The sequence below is a fragment of the Bos mutus genome, chromosome 10 (genome assembly GCF_027580195.1).
Source record: "Bos mutus isolate GX-2022 chromosome 10, NWIPB_WYAK_1.1, whole genome shotgun sequence".
Classification (NCBI taxonomy): Eukaryota; Metazoa; Chordata; class Mammalia; order Artiodactyla; family Bovidae; genus Bos; species Bos mutus.
In genome coordinates, this window is record NC_091626.1 from 29,395,978 (window position 1) to 29,408,397 (window position 12,420).

Below are 12,420 nucleotides of genomic sequence, written 5' to 3' on the forward strand. Positions count from 1 at the left end.
CAAAGATATTTAAGAGGTAGAATGGATAGGAGTTAATGGCTGACTTGGTGGCTTTGCCATGTGACTTGCTTGGACCAGTAAGATGTTAGGGGGCGTGACTTAACCATTTAACCAGTATTGAAAAGCACTGGTGCAGTTGGGTTGCTTGCTCTTGGGCCTCTGCCTCTTGCCATGAGAAGAACTTGCTGAGGCTAGTCCACTGGGCCCAGGGAAGGGGCGAGAGGCAAGTGGAGCAGAGCCATCCCGGCCAAGCATAGGACAGACAGAGCCCTTAGATGACTCACAGTCTCGTGACTGAGGCCAGCCAAGATCTGCCAATCCACAGGCATGTGAGTTGTAATAATAAATGAGAGTTTATTGAAGCCACCAAGTTTGGGGATGATTTGTTATGCAGCACTTGCTGAGTGATAAAAATGTCTTCATTCTTGAATTGAGGGTTACCATGTTCGAGGCACTATTCTTGGCATCTGGGGATGCAGTGCTGAATCAGACAAAACCCTTAATTTCAGGGAGTTCAGGTTAAAGGGGCAATGCGGCAGAAGAAGCAAGAAGGACCTCTGTCTGCTAACTGGGTGCGTGGTGGTACCATTAATCAAGATGGGGGTCATAGGAGGAAAACAGACTTTTGGAGAGAAGATAATGAGTTCGATTAAGGAAAGGAATATGAGATGCCCATAGGACACTTGGGTGGAGGTGGTCAGAAAGGAATAGGATAAATAGGTATAGAACACAGGAAAGATGTTTGGCTGGAGATTGAAAATTATCAGCATAGTGAAACAAAATCATCTGTACCAAAGAGAGACAAAATACTTGGTGTGGATATTCAGAGGAGGAAGAAAGGATTTGTGGTTGGGAGGATGCAAAAGATTTTATACCAGAGGTAACCTATAAGCTGGGTTTGTACTTGTGGAGGCAAGAAGACAAACACACAGAAAACAATAAATCGGATGGTGGTAAGACAGGGAGAGCTGGAAATGTGAGAATTAGGCTGAAAACGTAGATTGGAGTGAGATCCTGGAGAGTCTTGAATGCCAGGCCGCCTGCATTGGGAGCACGGAAACTTAGCCACTGGACCACCAGGGAAGTCCCTACAGATGTCATCTTGTTAACCTCTGTCCCCTCTAGCACTTTGAAGAGAGGATTGCCAGAGGTGTCAGCCCTGAGTCTACTGGCAGCTGGCAGAGCTGTGGTTCATGTTCTCGTGTTTTATCTTCCCATTCATGGTTTAACCATGAACTCTTTCATCCCACCCTCCATAAAAACTGCACGTCATTTAGAGATGCCTGTTCAGGGGAGGTCTGTGCCAAGGCTTCAGGCCAGAGGCCTAGGAGGTAGTTGCTGCCCTCAAAGAGTACACAGGCTGGTGGGATCAAGAGGGCATGTGCCTCAAAATAGTAAATTGGGGTAGCATTGAATAAAGGACCAAATGAGTGGTCCACACAGTCTCCAGCGCAGGGCCAGGCCAGTCTTTGGGGAAATGTGATGGGGCCTTGAAGATCAGTGGGGTTTAAAAGAGAGGAACGGAAGGGAATAAGAAGTAGAAGGGAGGACTCTCTCCTCTGTCAGCCCACTGGTTTCCTTTCAACAAACTAAACACCAAAACCCCACTTAACAGAGCACTTAAAGACAAACGAGACCACAACAAGCCACCACTTCACACTCATTAGAACGGCCATCATCACAAAACCAGAAACTAGCAAGTGCTGGCAGGGATATGGAGAAATTGGAACTCTTGTGCATTGCTGGTGGGAATGTAATATAGTAAGTATAGCTGTTGTGGAAAACAGAAAATGAAAATAAAATTGCCATATGATCCAGCAAGTCTACTTCTGGGTGTGTACCCAAAAGAATTGAAAGCAGAGACTGGAATACATATTTGTATACCCATGTTCAGAGCAGCGGGCTTCCCTGGTGGCTCAGCCTGCAGTGCCGGAGATCTGGGTTGTGCCTCTGAGTTGGGAAGATCTCCTGGGGGAGGGCATGGCAACCCACTCCAGGATTCTTGTCTGGAGAATCCCCATGGACAGAGGAGCCTGGCAGCTTGCGACCATGGGGTTGCAAAGAGCCAGACACGACTGAGTGACTAAGCACAGTTCAGAGCAGCATTATTCACAGTAACCAAAAACACCCATTAATGGATGAATTGATTAAAAAAATATATCTAGATAGATCAGCATCAAATATTATTTAGCCTTCGAAAGGGAAGGAAATTCTGACCCATGCCACAACATGGATGAACCATGAAGATGTTCTGCTCGGTGAAATAAGCCAGTCACAATAGGACAGATATTGTATGATTCCATTTAAATTATAAGATACCTATGGAAGTCAAATTCCTAAAGAGAAAGTAGAACAGTGGTTGCATGGACTGGGGAGGGGATGGAAGTCCGCGTTTAATGAGTGTGCCGTTTCAGTCTGGAATGGGGGAAATGTTTTGGAGATGACTGGTGGTGAACTCCACTCAGTGTACACTTAACACAAGGTAAAGTGGTAACTTTTATATGTTCACACACACACCCAAACGTTACTGGCTCCTTAGATCTCAGAAACATGATGTGGAGATGTTTGAGAAGTGAAGGAAGAGATGGGAACCCCAGTGGCAAAAGATGAGCAAGTAGCTTGGAAATGAGGGGGATTCTGGGCCAGGATAGCCGCCGCTTTCACTGACCACGAATAAATCCTAAGAAGTTAAGACGGGGAGTGTGCTAGCCACCTCCCTCTGAGTAGCACTTGAGGAGAGTTGGCTCAGAGGAAGCCAGTCGGGGCTGTTTGTATTCTTTTATTTCTCCTGCCTCCCTGGCTCAGGTAAGGACTATGAACTGAAGTAAGGGACAAGGAACAGGCTTAGGAAAACGATGGCTGACTAAAGAGAAAGGCAGAAGCAGGCTTGAAATCCCTCCGGCTGGCCATGGCAGACCCTTGGGCCGGGCGGTGGCAGCCCCTCCGCGCCTCCCTCACCTGTGTGTCCTTTGATCCCCAGCGGCCAGTCGGCACCATGGCTTCCGCCGAGCCCCTGACGGCGCTGTCCCGCTGGTACCTGTACGCCATCCACGGCTACTTCTGCGAGGTGATGTTCACGGCGGCCTGGGAGTTCGTGGTGAACTTTAACTGGAAGTTCCCGGGGGTCACGAGCGTGTGGGCGCTCTTCATCTACGGCACGTCCATCCTCATCGTGGAGCGCATGTACCTGCGCCTGCGTGGCCGCTGCCCGCTGCTGGTGCGCTGCCTCATCTACACGCTCTGGACCTACCTGTGGGAGTTCACCACCGGCTTCATCCTGCGCCAGTTCAACGCCTGCCCCTGGGACTACTCCCAGTTCGACTTTGACTTCATGGGCCTCATCACCCTGGAGTACGCTGTGCCCTGGTTCTGCGGGGCCCTCATCGTGGAGCAGTTCGTCATCCGCAACACCCTCCGCCTCCGCTTCGACAAGGATGCTGAGCCCGGGGAGCCCAGCGGTGCCCTGGCCCTGGCCAATGGCCACGTCAAGACTGACTGAGTTGGGGGGGGAGCTGCTGGGTTGGGGCCCCTGGGGGCTCTCATGGACCCTGTGGACAAGGGTACCAAGCTGGTGGGGTTGCCCCCTCTGTACAGCACAAGCCCCGCCCAATGGGGGAGCACACGGAATACCCCCGGACCCTCCGCTGTGGGCGGGGTTGGAGGCATGGTCAGGTGTTGGGGGCGGCAAAGGAACCTGGGGTAGAGTGCGTGGATCTCAGCCCAGCTCAGGGGCCGGAGGCGGGAGGCCTGTGGTTACGCAGCGACTGGATTTATGTGGGTGACTTTGGAGGCAGCAGGCCCTGTCTTGGCGAAGGTACTCTGAGAAGGAGTCAGAAGGTGGGAGGCAAGGCCTGCAGGAGCTGTCGGCAGGTACAGCCGCCGCTGCCTCCCTCCCTCTCACCTGGTTTAGTTGGGCTTGGGCTGGTTCCATTAGGCAATATTCAGGTGCTTGCTTGCAACCAATACCTCCCCCCAAGGCCTATTGATCTGCAGCCTAAGAAGAGACTGGGCAGCTAGGAGGCTGCTGGGCAGGACTGCTGGTCTGCAAGGGCTGGGAGGCCTTCCCTTGGTTCCTCTCCCCTCCCCCAGGGCCCCACGCTGCTCCCTTGGCCTTCTGGGGCTCTCCCCTGGTGCTGGATTCCCACCAACCTTGGGCTTTGGGAGGTTTCAATCCCTGTGTGTTCGGTGGCGTTTCCCCCTTTTCTCTTATTTTCAGAGCCTTTACCGCTAGCAGCCCCCTGTATCCATGTCAACCACCCCACCTGTCCCCACCCCCTATCCCTAGCCAACACAACAGCTGCCAGAGATAGAGCCCTGAGCAGATCCGTCCCACCCTCTTGCAGCCTTCCCTCCCCTATTGCGCCTGGCCTGATCCCTGGGAAGTTCCTTGTTATGGCTCCCCTCCCCCTTATCTGGGGGACAGTGGCAGGGCCCCTGGTGCTCACCTCCCTGCAGTGGCTAAAAACTGAATGACACCCCCAACGCAGAGTCAGGCTAAGATGTGCCCCACGGATCCACAATGGGGACCGAGAGACAAATCAGTTGCAGGGGGAGGGGGAGGGGGAGGTGGGCAGTAAAGGCACCCGGCTGGTTTATTTTCAAAACAGCTAGGGACAGTCCAGCTTTCCAGAGGGTGGAGGAGCAGGTATCCAGTGCTGAAGAGTCATGGAGACTGACTAAGGGAGGAAAAGGGGGCTTTTCAGCTTTGGCAACGGCAGCCCACTCCAGTATCCTTGCCTGGAGAATCCCACAGACAGATGAACCTGGCAGGCTATAGTTCGTGGGGTTGCAGAGTCGGACACGACTGATCAACTAACACTTTGACTTTGGGAGGGTCCTCAAAGCATCCGTAGCAGGAATGAGTTAGTTCTGGTTCTGCCATAGCCCCAGCCCTGCAGCAAAACCTCCTTAGATATATTGTCTCCTTCCCCCTCCCGGAGAGACGAGCCCACGGAGCTTGCTCCTTAAACAGGATTAAGCCTGCCATGCTCATGGGCGTTGTCACCTCAGTTGCCCCACCTTCCCCACTGACAGGTCCATTGCTGGCAGTGGACAGAGAGATCCTAACTGCAGCCCACTTCCAGCTCTGCCGCCTCCCCCAGGGGAGGGCTCCAGCGAACGCAGCCTATCCTGTGGAACACGGTCTCTTCTTGACCACCCTAGGACTCTTAGGTAGAAATTAGCCTTTCCCTTTTTATAGAACATTAAAAGTGGTAATACCACCTGTGGAGAGAAGTTCCTCTTCTTGCTGTACTACTCCAAGTATACTCTGCAGACAGTACCAGCCAGGGCGCAAGCCGGGGTGTGGGTGCTGGGGGTGGGTAGTGTGGTGTCCTGGATTGGGAGAAAGGCTGGGAGACTCTGCCTTTGGCAGGGTTGTGTTCTGCAGTGACCCTGTCCAGGACAGGATAAAGGGTGATCCCCAGTTTCTCTGTCCTGGGCAGGCTCCTCAAGTCCAGGCACGACCTACATTCTGCAGGGATTAACCCTCTCTTTGATTTTATGTGGCTCCAGTTTCAGGGCTTTGGGGCTCCCAGGGACTCAGCTTTCCAGTGGGGGCCAATTGCTTTCCATCTACTATTGGAGGGGATTCTAGAGGAAGAGTATTGCCTGGTCCCCCGTTCCGTAGTCATCTGCTACCACGGCCCTGTAGTCGTTCTGCCCTGTAGTCATCTCCTTGGTCTTTTCCCCTTGCTCCATGCTATCTCAGTCTCCTGGAAACCCACCCCTGACCCCTCCAAGCCCACTAGTGGGCCCTTAGACCACACCACTCACCTTTTGTTCTTTCCTCCAGGATGGAAATCTGGTGGTCAGCTTGTTGATGTCTCCCAGCCCAAGGCCTCTGTGATTCTCTCCCAGAGCCAGCCCTTGGATGGCCCACCGGGTCTGTCTGCTCCAGAAGGTTGCCCTGCACATGCTCCCTGGTACCATCTCTCTTGGCCCTATAAACTCCCAAGTGCGAAAGGTCCCCGAGTAAATCTGCCTGCCTGGCAGCATGCAGAGCACTATGCTTCTGCTTCCTCCAGGTGCCCCAAGGCTCCTGTTCTCTCTCACATTCACTCCAGGTGACCGGGATCTGCAGGCTCAAAGCTCACCAGAGGTCAACCAGACCTCAACTCTTGCTTTTTTTTGGGTATCTTCAGGGCCCCAATCCATTAGTGCCCAAGGACTCAGAAGTTTGGAGTAATCCAGCCCTGCAAAGCAGGAGAGAATCTACTCACTCTTCATGAACCTCTGACGTCTTGGGCCTCTCCCCACTGGCCATGGCAGCATCTCTGAGTCACAGGTCGCCATGTGCTGCCCTGCATGGTTGAATCGCTTCCAACATCTGCTAGGCATCCTGTCCCTTGTGCCATGTCCCCTCTGATGTGCCAGTGAGTCACAATGGCCTATGCTTATTCACAGCAATAATACCTAGGGGGTGCCCGCAAAGTCCTTTTGTCCTGGTCCCTCGCCTTCTGCATGGGTCTCCTGGGGAGGCAGCCATTGAGTGGATGAGGTCATGAGAACCTGTATTTATGAAACTCTGGGCTATGCAGACATCGTCAAGGGGATGCAGAAAAATAGGAGGCCCAGGCCTGGGAGAGTTATGCCTCAGGCAAGGAAAGCAGCTTCCACTCCAAGGCTGCCCCAGGCCTGGAGGACCTGCAGGTCCCTGCTCTGCGAAAGGGCCTTTCATGGGTGGGACTGTCTCCCAGCTATGGCAGCTCTTCCGAAGGACACATGACTGGTTTGTGCGCCCATTGCCTGCTCTGTCTCCATTGGTCTCGTTGTCTCTTTCTTTTCACATTTGTGCAGATAAAATATACTGGTGTTTGTGTTCCAGGACTGACTCTGGCCCATCTCTCTTTCTTATATTTTGGGGCCCCATCCCTAGGGGCTGCTGGCCCTGCACACACTGGCGTCACACTGTCCTGAAGCATGCTGGACAGGGCCGTGCTGTAGGAAGGGCAGATGGCCCTCTCTACCAGTCTTATCCACAATCTCTGTGCTGACCTGCTCTGGTAACCTGAATTCTCCACCCAGCCCCTCCCACTCCCCATCACAGTCTGGTCCAGTCCTGACTTTGGGCCCAGACTGCCAGGCAGATGGAGCTGCTCAGGCAGTATCCAGGTTGGCTGTAAGTTACTGCCCGTGAGATGAGCTCCTCTCAAAATGCCAGCCATAACCTGCCATGTCTCATGGGGCAGGAGGGCCCATGGAGAGAGTCTGAGGGTACCCCAAAGAGCTGGAAGGCCAGACTCCCTTACTTCCCGTTGCCTTGGGAGTCACGCTATTTAGAATCAGAATTTTGCACATCCCCGGCAGTGCTGTTTTCCCCGAGAAGTGCGTTTGGAGGGAGTCATCCCTTCCTGCTCTGTGTACCTGTCTTCTGTCTAGCCCCCCTTGTCCTCCTCTCCTCCCACCACGCTCCTGCCTACTTTCTTACTTCTGGGAAGAGGAGGGAGGATTCAGAATTTGCTCAGCCAGTTTAACCAAACCAAGATGGCCCGGCTGCCCACCCCACCCCACCCCACCCCACCCCACCCCGCCCCCCACTGCCGCAGCTAGACTATAAAATACCTGTTGGTTTTCTGGATGGAACAGGCAGTGAGCTTCTGAATCATGGAGAGGGCCCTCAGTCTCCACCCGCACCCCCCTCACTTGCTGGTATTCATTGCTGTTAACTGAAAGCTTCTCCCTTTATACGAATGAGCAAAGCCCCAACAGTCACTTACATGTTAGTACAAACAAACCTGTAAGACTAGTTCATTAGAGCAGGTGTTTCTCAAAAGAAAGAGGCAAGCTTCATGGAACAAGGTCTACTTGATAGAGAAGAGGCAAGAGGTAAGACCCAGAACAAAGAGCCTGAAAGGACTTGAGACCCTTCTTCATTGGCCAGTTCCTTCTGTACTCTACTCAGTGGATACCTTCCTTTCTGGATAACTTTCCTTCCTTACCTCCTCTGCCCCACCCTTACCCAGTTCAAAGGGACCTTCTGGCTCATCACATCACAGGTTAGAAGAACAACAGCTGTGGTTGCTGCTGCTGGTGGTGCTGCAGCTGTGACCACTCAGGCACCGCACTGAATGCTCACTCTCATTCTCGAATTTTCTCCCATCCTAGATGAGCTTTGCTGTTTCCCTATCTTACAGAGGAGGTCTAGGGGCAACCAGTCTCCAGTTGCGATTTACCACATCACTTTTTTGTTTCAATGTGAGCAGAAGACCCTTCTCTTTAGCAAGAATTTGTGATGATTCAGGTGCTCTTTTGTGCTTTAATGAGATTCTGGATGTTGTTAGAGCCCAGCCCCTCCAAAGGCCATCCACGAAGAGAAATTAATGGTCAAGAGGAAGAGATTTCGGGGGAGAGATGGGGTTATAAAGAAGAAAGTATGAGATACCATCTCAGCCAAGACTTAAACCAACTGGCTCATGGCTCCTCATGGAGGAGGGTTGTGAGATTTTGGCCTTTGGCAACCTGGGTTTAGGGCTGACACCATCTCTCCCTCCTACATGCAGCTTTATTTATTCCCTGGGCCTTCCACCTTTGACCCTATTTCCTTCTCTTGAGATTAAGCCTGAGTCCCTAGCTGTAGTTGCTCTCAGAGGGTCTGACACCACCAGTTCAGTTCAGTCGCTCAGTCGTGTCTGACTCTTTGTGACCCCATGGACTGCAGCACTCCAGGCTTCCCTGTCCATCACCAACTCCCAAAGCTTTCTCAAACTCATGTCCATTGAGTCAGTGATGCTATCCAACCATCTCATCCTCTGTCGTTCCCTACTCCTCCTGCCTTCAGTCTTTCCCAGCATCAAGGTCTTCACCACCAGCTGAAATCTTTTTCCTTTTGAAAACTCAGTTGGCCTGAGAATTGACCTGGTTAGTTCTTCAACTTCTTATTGGACACCTACAATGAGCTGGGGACCAGGCTAGCTACTGGGGTCCTCACAGCTTGTCAAGAGACAGGCGTTGAATGTTCCTTCATGCAGATAGTTGTATCAGTACAATGCTGATCAGGCCTCCAAAAGAGAAGCCTCAGTCTGACAGAGGAGCTGACTCATCTACAGGGATAGGCGAGGACTCCCCAGGGAAGAGACACATAGCACAGACCTGAAGGCCAAGTGCTGATGCTCTCAGCGGTGGGCTGACTTCTTACTGTCCAGAAAGATGGATGTTGATTGTGTTTTGTGAGACACCTAGATGGGTAGAACAAAGCCAGCACACAGTGGGTGCTTTAAGGAACTCTTGATGCATGAAGTCTTCCAGGATGTCAGACCTAGTAAGCCCACCCTAAAGGCCAGGCTGGATGTTCCAGGGCACCCCCTGCCCCTTTGGGAACCTGGAGTTAGGAATCCTGTTTGGGTAACAGTCATCCCTGCCGTACCTGTGCCCACTGCCATACAGCAGCTCACTGCCCTCCTCTCTGTTTCCAAACCATCAGTCCCTGCAGGGCCCTGCCAGCGTTCCAGCTTCACTCCCAGAGTCTTTGGTCCTTGGCCAAAGACCCAGCTCCACCAACTTGTCCATTGCTTCATTCTGGTGATATGCTTTCTTGGTGTGGGCAGAGGTGTCCTTTCGGTGCCACACTGTTAGTCTAGTCTGGCTTCTTGCCTCTGTCACAATCACACTTTCCAAACAGAAAGAAAATGTTCTGGTTTATAAGGGTCCACTGATGATGAAGGCCGACTCTTCTTAGTTACAGTATAAGGTTGTATTCGTTCCTGTGGCTACTGCAGCAAATTACCACAAGCTAGCTAGCTGAAGATAATGAAATTTATTCTTTCACAGCGCTGGAAGTCAGAAGTCTGACATCAAGGTGTCAGCAGGACTTTCTTCTGGTGGTTGTAGGGGAGTATCGTTCTTTGTCTCTTCCAGCTTCTGGTGGCTGTTGGCACGTCTTGGCTTCCTAGGCTTGTGGTAGCATCACTCCAGTTTTTGCCTCGATGGTCACATGGCCTCTTCCCCGTCTGTGTCTTCTCCTCTTCTAAGGACATTTTTCACTGGACTTAGGGCACATCTAGGTAATCCAGGATGATCTCATCCCAAGATCCTTAACTTAATTACATCTGCAAAGACCCCTTTTCCAAATAAGGTCACATTCACTTGTTCCAGGGATTTGAATGTGGCTCTCTCTTTTGGGAAAGGGGTTTTCCAGATGGCTCAGTGGTGAAAAATCCACCTGCCAAGCAGGAGACATGGGTTCGATCCCTGGGTCTTAAAGACCCCCTGGAGAAGGAAATGGCAACCCACTCCCAATATTCTTGCCTGGGAATCCCATAGACAGACAAGCTTGGAAGGTCACAGTCCTTGGGGTCACAGAGTCAGACAGGCCTTAGCGACTAAAAATCAACAACAACACGGTCTTTTGGGGAGCCACCCAAGGGCTCAGGAGGGAGATTTCTTCTGAAGCCCTGTATCCTAAACCCATGTGAGGAATTCCATTAAGAGTAAGAGCTAGAAGTGCAGTGTAGGTAACCTGGGAGAGAACTCAGACATTTAGGTTGGGATTGGAGCTGTCCATCCCAAGACCGCCTGTAGCTGCAATTGGGTTTTCTGTTCAGATGCAGACCTGACCACTTCACTCCCTACTCCAGACTCTTTAATGATTTCCCATTACCTTTAGGATCAAGTTCACCGCCTCGGCGAGGCTTACACAACCCTCTGTGGTTTGGCCTTATTTCTCACCTTCCCCTCAGTCTTGCACAGTCCAGGAAGAATGACTTGTGGTTCCCCTGGCATGTCCCCACTCACTGCCTCTGGGCCCTCAGCCCTGTGTTCCTCTTCCTGGAATGTTCTTACCCCTTCTTTAGCCCAACTAGATGACAGATGAGCTCAGTTACAGCCAGCATGGTTGGTCTCTGTTTACTTCATGCTCTCACTGGCCCCAGCTCTCGATTTAGTTCAGGCAGACTCAGGATGGGAGCTGTCTCCCTGGAAACCCTCAGCGTGACAGCTGCCAGCAGCAGTAGCTCAGTTCTTCCGGAGCTGTCCACGCAGCAGACCTTCATTCATTCGTTCACCCTGCACCACACCAGGTCCTGTGCTAGGCCTACACACACCAGTGAACAAAACATGCTCATCTCCGTCCAATAAACCCTTCCTGTCCCCTGGAGCCCCAGAGGACTTTGGGTTCCTGTTGTTTTCTCCAAGTGTTCTTTGGCCTTTCCTTTGACACCGTAGGTGACCCTCACAATTTTCCGATTAATCCCTTCTTAGTTTGTGTTAGTTGATTCTGTTGCTTTTAACCAACCCTTCTCCCACTCTCTGCAAAGCAGTGAGAACCTTCTATGTTGACAGTCAAGAACCCTGCTACACACCTGACTTCTTTTAAGCATCAGCTGTCACCTGTAATCGTATCATTAGCCCTAACACTCCTCCTTCCTGATTCGTGAGATGTTACTCATGGCTTGAGCTAATACCCCCTTATCCAGTCTGCACCCCACCTCCAGGAGACCTCACCCATGACAATCTATGCCTGCCAGCTCTGCACCTGCTGGGAGACTTAGGTTGACTGCTGAAAGCTGAGGAAGCTCCAACATGGGAGTGCCCCCAACTAGGCCCTTCTTTTATAAACTAAGAAGTGCAAATAACAGTCTTTCTAATTTTGTGCATATTCCAGGGTTCAGACCTGTTCCAATTGGGATTCATCTGCAGTAGGGTCTCTAGGAAACCTTTAGGGCTCTGAATTGATATTAGCCCCATTTTCAGATGGGGAAACTGAAGATCTCTAAATCCTTTAGAGATAGGCACAAGTCTGCCTGCCACCTCTGGGTGGACAGGTAAGGACATCTACTGCCCATTACCCACCTGGCTCCCCCATGGGCTGCTCCTTGGGACAGTCTCTCTTGCTGGACCAAAGTCAAGGGTCAAGGCAGAAGACAGAACCTTGTCTAGACCACTTCAACACCAAAGAACAAGTCTCTTCCTTGGATCACTTGAGAAATGAGAACAAAATGACATTAGGTGTTATTTTGCTGACTTTCACTCGGTCTGTTCCCCTAGGGTCTCAGGCCTGTTGACCAGCAGGACCAGATGGTACCTTTTGTAGGAATATCTCATCATTTCTGCTTCTGTGCAGGCCTTGGCGACCCTAAGAAACAAATCCTCGTCTCCTTCTGATTGACCTGTGATCCTGTCTAGCTATCCATACTTTTCCTTCCTATGACTCTGCTGAAGGCACTTGGGACCCAATCCCAGATTACATTTCATGTCCTTGAGATGCCTGCTGACCTTGTTGTCCACGAGGAGGGAAGATGAAGGTAAGGGAGAGGGGAGGGAAAGCTCAGAACAGGACATGGAAAGACCAGATCACTCTACATTCATGATACTATTTGTAACCAGGCCCTTTCTCACTCTTTCCAGAAGGTGACCATCTGCACTCTGTGTTACCCTGGCAACTTTCTAATTGTTCAGCAGAAGATACAACATCCCAGGCTTTGG

The 12,420-nt window shown here is 51.6% G+C and overlaps 1 protein-coding gene across 3 annotated transcripts in view; it reads left to right on the forward strand.

Annotated features, from left to right (window-relative positions):
- Positions 1–6,825, forward strand: part of TMEM229B (transmembrane protein 229B) — a 42,224-nt gene extending 35,399 nt beyond the window's left edge. For all 3 annotated transcript variants that reach the window (XM_070377671.1, XM_014483635.2, XM_014483634.2), the window contains one exon: positions 2,981–6,825. In XM_070377671.1, the coding sequence (XP_070233772.1) occupies positions 2,981–3,499 (519 nt within the window). In that variant the 3' untranslated portion in view covers positions 3,500–6,825. The remainder of the gene's footprint in view (positions 1–2,980) is intronic.
- The last annotated feature ends 5,595 nt before the right edge of the window (positions 6,826–12,420 follow it).